This window comes from Pundamilia nyererei, unplaced genomic scaffold (assembly GCF_000239375.1).
Source record: "Pundamilia nyererei isolate P.nyererei 1_Seehausen unplaced genomic scaffold, PunNye1.0 scaffold00295, whole genome shotgun sequence".
NCBI lineage: Eukaryota > Metazoa > Chordata > Actinopteri > Cichliformes > Cichlidae > Pundamilia > Pundamilia nyererei.
The window spans coordinates 246,884-263,485 of record NW_005187696.1 but is presented as its reverse complement, the minus strand read 5'-3'; the positions used below and the strand labels follow the sequence as shown (position 1 = coordinate 263,485).

At 40.3% G+C, this 16,602-nt stretch overlaps 1 protein-coding gene and 1 long non-coding RNA gene across 2 annotated transcripts in view; one reads left to right on the top strand and one right to left on the bottom strand.

Annotated features, from left to right (window-relative positions):
* LOC102194505 (vesicle-fusing ATPase-like) overlaps window positions 1-16,602 on the bottom strand; it is a 71,024-nt gene that overhangs the window by 9,350 nt on the left and 45,072 nt on the right. The window contains exons 2-11 of the mRNA XM_005751001.2: window positions 11,610-11,695; window positions 9,331-9,430; window positions 9,204-9,243; window positions 8,013-8,179; window positions 7,797-7,907; window positions 2,944-3,019; window positions 2,531-2,686; window positions 1,741-1,940; window positions 1,492-1,657; window positions 1,158-1,232 (exon numbers count right to left, since the gene is read on the bottom strand). Coding sequence (XP_005751058.2) covers window positions 1,158-1,232; window positions 1,492-1,657; window positions 1,741-1,940; window positions 2,531-2,686; window positions 2,944-3,019; window positions 7,797-7,907; window positions 8,013-8,179; window positions 9,204-9,243; window positions 9,331-9,430; window positions 11,610-11,695 — 1,177 coding nt within the window. The remainder of the gene's footprint in view (window positions 1-1,157; window positions 1,233-1,491; window positions 1,658-1,740; window positions 1,941-2,530; window positions 2,687-2,943; window positions 3,020-7,796; window positions 7,908-8,012; window positions 8,180-9,203; window positions 9,244-9,330; window positions 9,431-11,609; window positions 11,696-16,602) is intronic.
* LOC102216000 (uncharacterized) lies at window positions 4,519-6,548 on the top strand. Its single transcript, XR_312222.1, has 3 exons — window positions 4,519-4,544; window positions 5,895-5,952; window positions 6,457-6,548. It is a non-coding gene; the product is annotated as an uncharacterized LOC102216000 (long non-coding RNA).

Sequence of the window (16,602 nt, the reverse complement as noted above, 5' to 3'; positions counted from 1 at the left end):
GAAAAATATCGACAAGTCGATGAACATCATCTATAGATATATTCGGTAAATGCTCAAGACATCTTGAGAAATGTAAATCGCCGCTTGATTCGTCCATTTGGTTGACTGTTTTTGGAAAACCCCACGGTAAACAAGCTGCGAATATCACACCGGAAACGAAGCGCCCTACAGGAGTTTCCCCACCGGAAGTAGCATATGCTAAGACGCACATAGTCTATTGCTCAATAAAAAAAAAGAAAAAAGTTAGCAGCATCTGAGTTAAAGGGAGAAAGAAAGGAAGACCATGTGACATCACTCCAGGGCAAGCTGAAAGCAGTCTCACGTGTGGTTACACTTTTCAAAACCCAGTGTGTAGTGCAAAATACGAAAGCTGACCATGGCAACACATCTAATCTGTGGAAACACCGAGTTCACCGAAGGACCTGCTGCTAACTGTAGTATGTCTGATGCTAACTAGATTTATAAAGAGGGGTGTAGTAGGATCAGGGCCATGAGCTATAGACAGGAGAAACAGGGACTACTTTTTATGGATAAAGTTGTTCCATTTGGCATGCACACTGTTCTGTGGATTGTTCAGAGTAACAAAGACCCTTTTTTTAGGAAGAGGAGCTGCGGTTGGATTTTCAAAATGTTATTCAATTAAATGGAAAAAAAAAAAGATTATGTTAACGTGGCATGCCTCTACATACCATCAGGAGAAAGCCAGGACAGTACGTTTATTTAAAGAAGAAACATTTTTTCCAACACTGATTTTCCTGACACAATATGTACTTTGTACTGTGACGTCTTATAGGCCGAGTATAATAAAATGTGTTTGTGTCATTCAGAAGCTTAAAGGTGGTTGCCTTATTTTCCATTTACCTCAATGATTGGATAAGCCCGGGTTTACAGTAATACCACTACTGCAGCCACAAAACTACAAACTCTGAAATAATCCACGTGTAATCCAGTTTATATGCCAGAAAAATATCATCATGGTTCTGCTGTGGAAATGATGCTATTTGGATTTAGCTGACATTTTAATGGTTTGGATTAATGGTGCCCCACCTTATAGCAAGCCATTCAAGCGAGCACACTGCATCACATTTTATTCCACGTGTGCCTGAGACTTGTACCCAAATGAGGATCAAGTATTTAGAGAGAAAATGCAATCTCACCGATTTCCATTTTCACCTCAAACCTGCCGGGTCTCATCAGGGCGTCATCTATCAAGTCAGGCCTGTTGGTCATACCTGGAGAGAAGGAGCGAAGGCAAGATAACTGTGAACCCAGAAGAATTCATGCTGTTAAAGATGCTACACTGCATTAACTAAATTTATTGTTTAATATGGATAAAATGGTTTTCCCAGCTTTCATGGAAATAAAAAAATGATTGTTGTTGACTCATATAGGCCTCTTATGTGTTCGAACGTAAGGGACTCCTGCTCTCCAACCATTACATATATTTTAAAGCTAACAATGGGTTCAGTCATTTCCTCTGATGCTACTTACCAATGACCAAGATGTTGTTAAGCTGCTCCACGCCATCAATCTTGGACAGAAGCTGGTTGACAACAGTGTCGTGCACGCCTGTGCTGCTGGCGCCCGTTCCTCTCTGCTTGCAGATGGCGTCCAGCTCGTCAAAGATAATGATGTGAAGGCCACTGTTAGCGCCCAGCTGAAAGTCCGAATAACTTTGTAAGTTGTGTATTTATTTTTAGCTTAATACAAGTACAGAAAAAAACACCAAGTATTACTTACCCTCTTCTGTTCGTCCTCAGCCTCGGCGAACAGTTTGCGGATGTTAGCCTCAGACTCTCCCACGTACTTGTTCAGGATCTCTGGGCCGTTGACGACCTTCGGCTCGCGGGCGTTGAGCATCTTGCCAATCTGCCTGGCCATCAGCGTTTTGCCACATCCTGGTGGTCCAAACAGCAAGATGCCCTTCACGTGCTTGCAGCCTGGAGGAAGGAAAGTTGACGGCATGATGAATGTTAAAGGGACAGAGGCAGAGAGGAAGAAGGAAAGAAGAAGAATCAGAAAGAAGAAAAGGCAGACGTAAAAAATAAAAGAAAGAGATGGGGCAGGAAAGACAATGGGAATGACACTGAAGATGTCAGATGATGCCAGACATGCTATGAAGTTGTCCAATGTGTTCAGTGCCACAGGGAGGAGACTAGATTCATAAAATGGGCTGTAAAATCAATATAAATGCTTATTTTCTGTGTGTATCATGAATAAAATAAAGGGTATGGTACAGGTACTGTGGCTTTGTTCTTTCACTCTGTTATTGCAGTATATATTATTTTTATTAGCATGGGGAATACACACAGTACATACAACATGCTGAGGTTTTCCCAGCAATGTTTGATCCATAACAAGTCACAAGCTGCTTATGTTGCATTTTTTAGGTCTTGCAAAAACAATAGAAACAGATACATTTTCTCACCATCAGCCCATTAAGGTATGGGGAACATAGGTTAAGATGCAAGAAATACTCCAAGAAAGACAATCACTCTAGCTTAGTACAAATGAGAGAATGGTTCCTCACCCATCTGCTCCACAATGTCAGGGGGAAAGACTCGGGAGGCAAAGGCTCTGCGGAAAATGTCTGAGAATTCCTTGTCCAGACCACCAATTCCCATCTTTTCAAAGTTCCAGTCTGGGTTGATGATTGTCTGTCGTGCCTCCTTGGTCTTTGCCTTGCCTGTTAAAACGTAAAGGGGAACGATGCTCAGATATAAGGAAAAGTCAGTGAGGAAAAAAAGCATTGAAGCTTTTCTTGTGGGCAGAGGTGCTGCATAGAAAATGCTTTTTTCTGAGAATGTGTTCTTGCTGCCATCTTGTGGAGCACTTGTATTTATACCGACATGAATTGTTAGTACAGCTTGAATTTGCCTGTGTTTGCAAAGCTTTTTTTTTTTGTTCATGCTTGCTATGAGCAAACTACAAGACAGAACGTACCGACTAGTGTGAGGGATGAATTCTCAGCCTTCTCAAAAATCACCTGGCTGTTGCCGACCATCAGACCGACGTCGATCTGTCAGAGATCAGAGTTAGGGTCAATACTTCTTATGTGAAAATTGGCACATTATAGGTAGCATAAGGATTCGCTTGTATTTTAGTCACATGCTATAAAATCATGGTTTCACAAACTAGAAGATGTTGCTTTTCAAATCAACTGCTGCCACTAAATTTTAGCCATTTAGTTCTTCTATAAAATGTTTTTCACTGGGGTATGCCACGTAGGTGAGAACTGAGAAAGATATAAATGTGAATGTAACCCCAACTCTACCTATTAGCTTAACATTTAAATCCAACAGGTCATTGTTGACTCCTCTAGAGTTGGGCTTGGGTTAATGTCCACTGTGTTTAAACAATTTTGCCAATAAAGCATGTGGCTTAACTGTCTGAGGTCTAAGTTGTCATCAGTGATGCTATCAGAACATATAATTTTTTTTAGGGGTTTTAGGGTTACAGTTAGGGCTGGGGCTGTTACTGATGCCAATGCAGACCTCACAAGTTTAAAAAGCTATATTTCAATTGGTATTAGGACATCTGCCAGGATAAAATCTTGATGTGTTGTATTTATTTACTTTTCAAATCTGTGGTGATTATTGACACAAATTGCCACCCATTACCCAGAGATCACTCTTCTTCCATTTATCTTTTACATTTTCTGATAATACATCCGTGCCTCTCCTCCCATTAAAACATTAGCTGGGAGAGATCTCCTGAATGTCAGTATTCTGTGATATTCGGTGGAGACAACATAAGAGCGTAAAAGCACAGATACAGACAGATAAATACAGCAATTACAGCACATAAAAGACATCATACAAACAATAAGTGGATTACGCTTCACATGAATCCAAACAGGAAGCCAAAGTCAAAAAAAAAAGAAAGTCCATATTCTTTGTTATGTTGAGTTACATGCTTGATAAAGGTTTAACCCAGGGGTCGGCAAGTGTATTTTATTTATGTTAGTTCTTTTTAACTTGTAGTTCGAAATTGGAAGATTATTGTGATTTTGAAATATAAAAATACAATTATATTCTATTATTTTTTCATTGCTTAAAATAAGCGTCACACTCGCGGAAGCCGGTGTACCCGCCGAAACGCCGTGCATTTACGAGGCTTTCAACCCCAGGTAGGCCAATTATGGATCTTTGGATCCACATTATGTCAGCAGCTCCACCGTGAACTGTTACAAACAAACAGCGCTCACGCCTCACAGACGACAGCTTACAGTCCTGCGTAAACTGACTTCGTACAGCCCCGACCTGCAGACGCTGTGCGCAGAGGTTCAGGAGCAGAAGTCTTATTGTAAACATATCACGGCAGACCCGACGATGTTTGTATGAACACGCTTTTCAGCATCTCTTTATTGACGACTTTTCACACACGGTTGCTGTACGCACACAGCCGGCTGTAGCACACACCAACACAACAGCAGAGAGAGCACAGACTTTCAGGCGGCGAGGCGTGATTGCGGCTGCCGCTCAGGTGCGTCGCCTCCCCTGCAGCGGCGCTGCAGACCACGCCCCGCCACACACATTAACCAGGTAAAATACATATTTAGGCAGAATTTTGCAAATATCTATTTTTCATTTTTTAACTGCATAGTGCTTTTTTCCAGTTAGTTTTAAAGTCAGGTCAAAGCTCCAAAAGCACAAAGGCGATATAAGGGTGGCGACTCAGTTTGTGTTTGCTGGATCATTTTAGTTCAGCTGGGCGTCTTTCCTTTTGTTATATTTCTTTTAGAGTTCAAAATGTGTTAATTACATAAATAAAATTTTCTCTGTAGCACTTCATGGATTTCATAAGCAGCACACTTTAGTTGTTCACACAAAGCATAAAGGTGAAAAACAATATACAGTGTTATCTTCATTTTAGATGTCAGAAAGTATTTGCGGCTCAGTGTTTTCTTTTGTGTGGAAACCGGCTCCAAACGGCTCTTTGGGTGTTAAAGGTTGCTGACCCCTGGTCTAACCATAAGGTAAATTCATGTACCTGCTTTGTGTACCAGCGCAAGCGTTAGCTAACAGGCTTAGCTTAGCGACCATAGCCTATCAGTAACATAGGACAACGTTAACAGTTCAGATCATAGGGAACTTTATTAGTTTCATTTTTGAACTTGCTAGCAATTCTGTGGTTGTGTTACAGGTTCCCACAAACCTGCCCCAGTGATTACATATAGTTTTACCTTCGGGCACTATCAAAACAACTTTGTTCTAGAATTGCTTTTGTTTTTAAAAGATGTACTTTCCAAAAACACATGTAGTAAATGTGCTAAAGGTAGAAGCCATACAGCAGCTCTCTTGTGTCATCGGCAAATTCTTGCTTGCACTGGTGCATTCTTTCAGAGTCATTGTGGTAACATTTATTACAATATATCTTCATATCTAATGGTTTCCTGTCAGAGTCAAATCTTTATCTTTGACTCTCCAGCACCTGTAGCTACACTTTATCTCAAACACATGGAGACGTGATATAGAATCAGCTGGATTCATGCATGTTTTACTTTGCCTCCCTCCCTTTATTCCCAACCAGTCATGACAGATGGCTGCTGCTCTTTGACCCTGGTTCTGCTGAAGGTTTCTTCCAGTTAAAATGGAGTTTTTCCTTTCCACTTTAACCAAGTGCTTGCTCAAAGGGGGTCGTCTGATTGTTAGGGTTGCTTCTGTATTACTGTAGGGTCTTTACCTTGTGGTAAAAAACCCACCTTGACATAACAGCTGTTATGATTCGGTAATATATAAATAAAACTGGCTTGAATATAAACGTCATGTATATTCACTCAGAGTCTTATGACATCAAAAAAGATCCCATTACAAAAACCCTGTTGGTGACAAAGGTCGGGAATGACCGTGTCTCATTTTTTTCCTTTTTTTTGCATTTCCAAATAACAACAGTGGAAGCTCATTTTCCTCCTCAGTCACCTGGTCTATGAGCAGAGCTACTATGGCAGCGGTAAGTTCCAATTTGGGAATAATCACAGGTTTGAGTTTATTAATTGCTTAACTCTCTTGATCTTTGTGTCCCATCCAAGCCTCATTCAAGTTAGTTTTTGTGGGATTAGCTTTAATGTGGATGACAATGAATAATAAATGGAGCTCACATCAAAAGTGAACTCTCCTGGCGAGAGTTTTGTCTCTTAAATTGAATTTAAATTGAAACAGGTTTGTTTCAGTATATCATTGTATGGCTGGAGATCTTTCAACAGGTCGGGCATCCCCATTAAAGTCCAGATACTTGTTCTTCTTTATTATCGTCTCTTTAGGTACTGAAAGGTTAATGGTTCTGCTTTTACTGAGCAAGGTGTTTAACTTGAAATCATTTTTACAACACAGTGTTAATTGTGTGCAAGTTTCAGTTCCTCCCCTTCATCCACTACTTATTTAGGAAGATGCCCAGTTAAAAATGATTTAATGCTTTTCTATTTATTCAATCCACACTGTCTTGTGCACATTGCAGGGAAAAGGTCTGCACACTATAAACAGGAGAGGATATGACACCAGAGCTGCAGCATCTTCTACTTTTCTAACACACAGTTGTGATCGCCACAAGAATCTGAGAAGAATCTGGGTGAGTTGTATGGCTTTGCAATATACTTCAGTCACTATCTTGGGGCAGTAGGTGCAGTGGGTCAGAGTGTTATTGGGGAAGAAAGTCGACCCAATATTGCCCCAGTGTGCGAGTGTGAACAGGTGAATGTGACTTGTAGTTTAAGACATTTTCAAACCAAAAAGTCTAGAAAAAAAAGTAAAAGAATTTAAATGCACTACATTTAATTCAATAACTGCTGTTCTGCAGAAACACTTTAATTTTAAAGCTTTGTTTAGCACTTTGTTTTCTCTCAGTGAGATCCTCTTTCATTTCATGGAGGGTTTGGAATATCAAGCAAATCTTTATGTCCCTAAATAGCCACTCCTGCTGTTACAGTTTCCAGCTCAAGTTGTTACTTCTTAGCTTTTAGAACAGCTTTTTCAGAACGTTTTGGTGTAAGCCTGGCAGCTTGTGCCAGTTATTCAACCTTTGACTTGTTTTGCAGTAGTAATGCAAGACCAGGAAGATTGTGATGGCCTCAGTGAACACAGTGAATCATCACTCTTTATATGTGAAATACAGCTTTGAGGTGTAACATTCTCTCTAATGTGTTTACAAAGGAAACTCAACAATTCATTTAGACACCTTATCCATAAATTCTCGCAGCGCTGTCACTGCGGGGTTTGACTACAGCTTGACGAGATGAAGTCCCACGTCTTTCTTGGAAATAAAGTTAAAAGGGATTTTTTTTGCATAATTTGCAAACAACACAGATTTTTGATTAAAACAACAAACTTTGCACTTCTTCATGCTTTCAGTCTCTGCACAATTCAGTTTGTCTATTCTATTTGTCTAACTATATTTGTGCACACTGCATTGAGATAAAAGTACGTAAAAAAAAATCATCATTCCAAAAACCTCCTTTGTGGAGGAGGAGGTAATGTTATGAGTAGGGCTTCATTTCTCAAATGCAAATCAATTTCAAGCTTCCTCCCTGGAGTTTAATTATGAAAGCGTAATGCGTTAGTCCAGCACAAACAACAAAGTCCCGCAGGTGCCAGGACTGACTCACATCCAGACTCCCGTCCCCACTAAACGAGCCCTAACTGCAGGCACTTCCAGTAACAACCAGGCTGTTACTGCTCAGTTCCTGTTTTTACCAATAAGCGATTTCCAAGCTGTATAACTCAGAGCCTCTACATCAAAACCCTGATTTACTTTACTTTCCCTGGGATAATTTGGCTGATCTTGTTATTGTGACTCAGTACCTTTTGCTGTTTCTTTCCAGTCGCTGGTTCTCCTTTGAGGATGCTGGCATCCATGGCCTCAATATCCTTTACCACCAAGCCAAACAGCTTGTCACAGAAACTAAACACTAGCTGAAAGACAGGAAAGCAGATGATGGTACATCAAAAGTCAAATGTTATGCCTCTGAATATCGATATGTGTGTGAGTCTGACACTTTGAGGCATGGAAATAAAAACCTGCTGGGTGACAGAGAAGGCCTGGTTGTTGAACTGCTGGATGAACTCGGCGGCCATCTTGTCTGAGTCGTAGGGAGAGGAGTCAGTACTCTTCTTCTGCAGGAAGTCGATTTCGATTGTCATGGCGCCAATGCACTGCTTGGACTTGTCAAAATTGTAGTTGGCCACTGATTGGACAAACAAGGCTACAATTACTATCATATTTAGGTTAATGAGTCAAAATCTGCTTTGGATTTTTATAACAAACCCTAAAAAACAATGAATCTAAATGTAAAAGCTGCCGCTGGTCACAGCAGATGTATGTAACACATGAGGATATAAATGAACAACTAATAATAAACCATTACAGAAGAGATTCTAATGGATTTTTTAAATAGGAACAATTTGCAGTATTTGACATGATTAATAGTTTGCAAAGCCCCATCCTAAAGGTAAACTGTCCAATTTTAACTGTAGCAATTAAGCTACATGCTTAGGCATTAAAGCCCAAGTGGCCTGCACAAGAAATTAAAGCAAAGATTTAAAAATGTATTTGTCCTATAATTCTCAAATATGGGAAAAAAGCACAAGAAGTTAATGAAAGTTTTTCATTTATTTTTTCAACATGTGTCACAGTTCTTAACTGTTTATCTTTAACAAGCTAACAGGCCAATGCTACTATATAACTGCCTCAGGGATTTCTAGAACTACATAATAATAATAATAATAATAATAAATGCAAGAATATCTGTAACAATCTAATAGGACAACTGCTATTATGCTAACATTATTAGCTCTGGGAGCTCAAGGAGCTTTTAAAAAAGGACGTTTAACATCACATGCTTCTAATTTCAGCATAAAATACATCTTAAGGAACTGCAGTGCAGACACCACCCTGTCCTGCACTTTATTGTGTGCCTGAGATTACTTACATTACCCGAGAAAAGTCTGCAAAACCAACGTAGTTCATTTGAAAATGCAATATGTAATCTTAGTGCCTAACATATTATATTTGAATAAAATGGAGTTTTACATTAATGACTCGCTGCCTGTTTGTCTTGAAAGGTCAGTATTTATCACAGAAAGTAAACTGTCTTAATTCACGAGTGCATCTATATGCAGCAGCTGAAAGCTTGACAACAGTAACTACAGAGGTTTTGAGTTGGTATTCTTAAACATCAAAATCAGCAATCAGAGAAGCGCATTTCATACCTTCCACCTCCTGACCTATGGAGAGACCAGCCCATTTCCTCTACAGGAGAGAAAAAACCAAGAAGAAAAGCCTGAGCATGTGGCTAACACGTACTTAACAAGTCTGTGAGTTTTTGCATGTGTGTACCTGTGGCAGGCTGAAGGCGATGCTTCCTGCAGCCACAGTGTGGTGGGTCTTGACTGTAAACACAAACTTGTGGTTGGGTGTGGTCTTCACACTCACATGTCTGTGGAGAGAGATTGGATTACAATTTTTATCTTACATTACATGTTTATAGTTATTGCTCAAGTTGAAGCTGAAGGTGTCTTTAAGGTTATTTAGATTTTTTGAGATAGCAACTCTGAGATAGCAAAAGAATGGAGCCCATGGCCTCCAAGCCTGGAGGATCCCAGCTCTGCCACCTCACATGAACTTGTTAACAGTCAGACATTAAACGGTGCTGTTAGGACTGTGGGCTGGTTGGAGCTTCTCTTTCTCTTGCAGCAGGTAGAACTGTGGGCAGAGCTGTATTTCCAGTGCTTGCTCCCGCACTCCTGTTTGTCATTCTCCTTTATCCCTACCGGATATTTAAGTAGTGGCTGTTGCAGCAGTTCTCTACAAGATCATTGTCTCCATTACAGGGATAACTTGGCCAACCTCAGTGTGACTTAATCCTTTTTATTCCCAGTTGATCTTCTTAATGGTTCTTGAACTTCTCACCTTCAAGTGAATTCTTTCTTCACCTGCCCTCTGGAAAAACTGAGCCACTGCAGGATATCTACTTACCTTGGAATCCTTTGGATCAACCTGTCTGCCCACTCTCCACCGCACTCCTTCAAACCTCAGCCTGCTCACCTTCAGTCAACCCTCTCCTGTGCCCCTGGTGCTCAGTTATACAAGCAAGCCTCTATTACGATGACTATTGGCTGACACATTGCATCCCTTCACTCCGTCTATCGCTAAGAGCAATCTGCCCTCTCAGTCTAAACCAGCCAAGCGCTTTTCTCTCGTGTATTGTAAATAAATAAAGGTTGCAGATGCTGAAATATGCAATTATTGTACAGTGGGATGCAAAAGTTTGGGCAACCTTGTTAATAGTCATTATTTTCCTGTATAAATCGTTGGTTGTTACAATAAAAAATGTCAGTTAAATATATCATATAGGAGACACACACAGTGATATTTGAGAAGTGAAATGAAGTTTATTGGATTTACAGAAAGTGTGCAATAATTGTTTAAACAAAATCAGGCAGCTGCATAAATTTGGGCACTGTTGTCATTTTATTGATTCCAAACCCTTTAGGACTGATTATTGGAACTCAAATTGGCTTTGTAACCTCAGTGACCCCTGACCTACATATACAGGTGAATCCAGTAATGAGAAAGAGTAGTTAAGGGAGTCAGTTGTAAGTTTCCCTCCTGTGTGTCAAGTGCAAAATGATGCAAACACACACAAAAAATGAATACAAGGAGGACTGTGAAGAATGCCTCAATGCCACCCAAAAAGACTGAGGTGAGTGTGACGATGAGAGACAAAATTACGCACGAAACAACGCAGCTGTATCTGCTGTGTTTGACACTCGACATTCCCACTGTTGTGGATTTCACTGGCAATAATTACAGATCCCAAAATACAAAGAAAACCTCCCCTAGTTTCATTACGTGGTCAACAGTCATTGACAGAGAAGAACTTGGACCATAAATCAGGGAGCATCACCAGCTCCAGCGCCCTGGCCTTTACCTTCAATGTTCTCACACTTTTAGGTATCTCTTGATAGAGCAGCCTTATTGGTTCACCACACACAACCAACACATGGGAAGAGTCTTTCATGTACTACAGATTCTTCATTGTTTTACTTATGAAGCCCTGCGACAGACTGGCGACCTGTCCAGGGTGTAGCCTGCCTCTCGCCCTAAGACAACTGGGATAGGCTCCGGCCCCCAGCGACCCTGAAAAAGGATAGGGGGAAGCGAATGGATGGATGGATGGACTGCGGATCACATCAGATGTTACCCTTTTTAAAAGCAACACAATGAACTAGATGTGTAGATTTTAACCTTCTGAGTTCTGAGTCATCACAGGGTTAGAATTCACACCTATGATAACCTCAGAAGCTCCAGGATAGCCCCAAAGTGAAGACCTGTACAGGATGTGACCCACCTCTTGCCCCATGGCAGACAACAGAATCTTCAGTTTGACCTGAGTGCAGATTTTCATCAGATTCCTGCAGCTTTACTTATCATTGTTCCATAATAAAGTGAAATGATAATCATCCGCTGCAAGTCACTTGCTGTCGTCTCCAGGATGAATAATGGGTGATAAAGTGGGCGGTCAGGTGGGTATTTGGAAAACTGATTGGAGAGATGCCCGGGTGTGTGCTCAGATTGATAAATGCGACGGTGATTAGGTAATAGGAAGTACTCACTGTCCTGACTGCAGATCCTTCTCACTCACCACGGCACAGTTAGTCAGCGACAGCTCGTCTGTCGGGCATCGTGCCGCTTGCATGGTCTGCAGAGAGAAAGATAGCAGAGGAAGGACAGAGATGCAAAGAACCATAATTGTTTGAGAGATACTGGGAATGACCACACACATTTTATTCCAGTACACTTTTTTATATTCTTTTAACTTGGGATTGTTATAAGAATTTCCTCCTAGCGGGCACTGAGCCTGTGAAATGTCATGTAAGGAGGAAAAATAAACACAATGTATTATAAACTGAATTTTTGAAATATGGGACACTGCCGTGATATTTTTCTATTCAGTTGTAACATTACTGACATGATAGCTCAAGTAGATGCATTCCACCTGTTAGAAACGAGGTGGTCCAACCTGAGATACCCACTATTAGATACACAAACAAACTTTATTTGTCACGTACACAATCATACAGAGTACAACATGTAGTGAAATGCTTGTGTCCAAGCTGAAGACCTAGCTGCGCCATTCCAGGGCTTGGTTTTTTTAGCATGGGGGATCTAGCCAGGACCCTTACTGGATACCAGGTGGGAATTGAACATGCGATTACCACTCCAAAAGGTGTGTAGTCTTACCACTACACTATCCAGCTGCTGAGACACCGTGCTAATACCAGGTCGGACACCCCCTTTGCCTTCAGAACTACCTTAATTCTTCATGGCACAAATTCAAACATCCCTCAGAGATTTCGGTGCAACATTCTCAGATGATTTGAGCTTTTTGACGTGGGACATTATCCTGCTGGAAGACGATGGGTCCACTCTTTTCATAAAGGGGTGGACGTGGTCAGCAACAATACTCGGGTAGACTGTAGTGTTTAACTGATGCTTATTTGGTCCTAAGGGGCCCAAAGCCCCCACATCATTACAGCCTGAACTGTTGGTGCAAACCAGGATGGATGGATCCTTGTATTCACATGTTTACATGTTTCTGAATTCCCCATCTGAACATAACAGCAGAAATCGAGACTCATCAGATCATTTTCTATTGTCCAGTTGTGAGCCTGTGTGAACTGCAGCTTCATTTTCATCTTCTTGGCTGACGGGAGTGAGGAGGAGACAGAGTATAGGGAACTGTTGGGCCACACTGTGCAGTGGGGTGGTACCTCCTCCAAAATGTGGCAGAGACAAAGGAAATGGTGATAACTTTTAGGACAAAGTGAACACATTTCCATTCTGGGAGAAGACGTAGCATTAATGGAGAGCTACAGATACATGAGCATTCACCTCAACAAATGACCATCTTCGTAGGAAGAGATAGCTGGTGTTGCAATGCATCTGACTTCTCACATTTCACCACAGACATCATTTAAATGTCACAGCCTACCTGAGTGTTGTTGCTGACCATGTCAATTTCTTTCTGACTTCAGTATACCCATTTTCTGATGGATGCTTCCAGCTGGACAACACACCTTCCCACAAAGCTCCAATCATCTCAAACTACTTCTCACTCAAACAGTGAATTCGAGCCTCTACAGTTATGAAATCCCAATATTCTGTAGAACACCTTCAGGATGTGGAAGAATGAGAAATTTTGATTTGCAACCAACAAATGAGCACACACTTTTCCTTTTGTCTCATTTTTCCTCACAATATTCATGACAGCCAGTCTCATCATCGTCTAATGGTGTCCTGCTGCTTTACATTCAGTCCATGTCAAATCTCAACCAACCTTCCAACTCAAGAGAGGAATTTTCTGAGTATGAATCCCTTCTTTCAGTTCATCCACTGTTCCACTGACACAGCAGCGAACACACTGACACACTCTCATTTGAACACAAATTGAAATCCTTTGGAGAACAACCACGTCTGCCACACTGAACAAAAGTAGGCAGATAGAGAAATTCCATTGCACATTGCTGCAGCATGACCACATGAAGTGGTAGCCATGGTTACTGCATTAAGTGACGACGGAGAGCCTCTGGTGATAAATGAGTATTGCTTTTCTGTAGGGTGGGGTTTTAATAATCGATTCATCGATTAAAATCGATTCTGGCTTGGATAACGTGATATCGATTCATTAAAATCCTGAATCGATTTTTTTATATATAAATGTATTTTGCCCAAAATTCCAGAATCTCAGGTGAAACGTCACAAAATTTCAACAACCACCAAACATTTAAAACAGTAAATGAGAGCAGGAACAGGCTTCTGCACAAAGACGTAAACACAAAGCTCGACCCGCCGACGGATCAGAATCTGTGAGATGGCGCCTTTCTCACCCGACGGCACGGACACGGTCGGGGCTGAAAGCCGACAGCTCGCTGATTCTGATGTTTCGGCAGGTCCGCGCTTTGTGTTACGCCCTTTTTGCGCTGATTCTAAAGCTGTTAGTTTGATCTCTCCAAACAATATTGACCAACCAGCACTTCATGCACAGCTCTCTCTCTCTCTCTCTCTGTACTTCAAGAACAGTTTCCTGTCTAAGAATCTGTTTTCTGCTTTATTCGCTTGCTTGTTACGCACAAGTCTACCGTTGTTCGCAGGCTGTCAGCCGCTGTTTTTTTTTCCTTTTACTTACTTCCGAAAAGAAAACCTAATTTCTGCCGTTCAACAGGCTTCTGAACAAATTTAAACTTTTTAAAATTATACAAAATGCAAAACGCTGTGTCTGTAATAAAACTGCTGTAACTTCAGAGGTAATGTTCATAAGTTGATTAATGGTTTTCTTTCGTTTTTGATGTACTGCAGAATATTTTATAAAATCCCAGAACAGGAAAATCACCTTCATGTTTTTCTGTGTTTTATCTTCAGCTGCTTTGACACAAAAGCATCTGCTGTGATGCTCACACCTTTGATAAAGTCTGGAAAGTGTCAGCTTCCTTATTATAGATACAAAAATATGTAAATGTACTGATCTGAATTATAATATTTCTGACTGTCTGAGGCAAAATTTCCCAGATTCAAATCGAATTGAATTAAATTGAATTGAATCGATTCAGGACCTTGTGAATCGAATCGATTCTAGAAGTCAGTGACGATACCCAGCCCTACTTTTCTGCTATGTGAATCCCTCGGCGGGAGCACAGGCTACAGATCTGCGCTCACTGTGAACACATGCTTTTTGTTTTTACTGAAGCTCTTCATTCTTAGAAGTTTGTGACGTATGCTGAGGAAACTTAGTCCTTTGAAGCAAATATCCCAGTTTCAGTGGTGAGGTCTTATGTTCAGATGTCTATGGGAGCCATATTTTGTGGACAGCAATGGGTACCTGGTACATTTTAAGCTGCAGAAGATTTAAGGAGACACCTTTGTCATCCATCACAACTTGGTGCTTGGATCAATTTTGGTTGCTTTTTGCCAAATGCAGTTAACAAGGAGGCTGACAAATCTGAAAAAGAAAATTCAGGTGGGTGGGTGCTATGCTGCTAGCAACGTAATGTGAGCAGCTGCAGGGACCCAGTGGAGAGAAATGAAACACGAGCGTGACGTGCGCTGGTTTAAGACAGAGCATTTTATTGCATTATTCCCCTTTTCCTTTAATGTAAGAAGTGATATAATCAAGTGGCACAAAGAACATAAGCAATATTAGCATTTCAAAATTTCAAAGACTTTCACTGGCAAATAAATCACATTTATGCACACGGGTACACTGTACTGCCAAACATCTTAAACTCTGGCCACGATTTCAGTCGAATGATTGGTTAACAGCATTTTCCTAAAAAGGGAAAAGTTGAATTAATAATTTACTGTCATAGGAGCATAAATAGTGTCCTCTGGTTACAGGCAGATATGGGCAGTAACGCGTTACAAATAACACTTTACTGTGATCCAATTACTTTTTTCAAGTAATGAGTAAAGCAAGTAAGTAATTTGATTACATTACTTTCTCGTAACCACACTGCATTACTAAACCGTGATTTTGTTTGTGAGAGTGTCTCATGACAATGACGTACGAGTGTGCGATGTCCGTGGCAGCAACAGACGTGTGCAGATCAGCAATGTATCAACATTACTTTGAGTTGGATTCTGTAAAAAGTGACAGAAACATCAGCGTCTGCTTTACACTCTGCGTGGAAAGAAACCTTCTTTCTACAGCGAAAAATGAAACTTCAAATCTGAGCAAGCACCACGCTGCCACAGGAAGGTGAAATTCACAGAGAAACCCCCGCTGTGATGACCGCTGCTGCACCGGGCAAACCTCCACCAGCCCCACTCCTGCTAAACAGGTGAAAATAGATTTAAAGTGACAGGACTCAGAGCTGCTGAATCTTTAATTTTATTTATTTTATTATTTATTTATTTTTATTTATTTATTTTATGTTTTACTTGCATCTATTTCAAAGAGGGAGTGTAAACACAAAAACATTATTTTATTTTTTATGCTGGAATATGCACAAAATAGGGTTAAATGTTAAACAAATTTCTTCAAGTCAAAGACAGCTGCATATAATTTCATTTTTGCTTGATGCAATGTGCATAAAGTTAAAAGATTAAAACTAATAAAACATAAAGAAAGACTTTTTCATTTGATTACATTTTATGTGATGCAGAGAAAATAAAATTGGGCTGAAAGGTCTATTGTTTTTTAATGTATTCAGGTTGTATATCATGTTTTTTAAAGTAACTAAATAATTAAGTAACTCATTTTGAAAATAAGTAATCAGTAAAGTATAACTTTCTTGGAGAAGTAATCAGTAATTAGTAACTAATTGCTATTTTTGATGTATGTGAAATTTGAGACTTGACCAATCAAAGACTGGGGCCACAGTGCCTATAGCTGTCTATGAGTACACCAGGACTTTGGTCTCAGTGGATGGACATAAGAGTACACTGTAAACCCGAATGTTCAAAGTAATTAAACAGATTAAGTAGTGTATACTCAAAGTCTTTAAAAAGTTCTGTTAACTTAAATATGTCAAGTTCGTATAACATGTTCTTCTTTTTGAGTAAATGAAACTAATAATATTTGATTGAATTTAACTATTTCTATATTAAGTA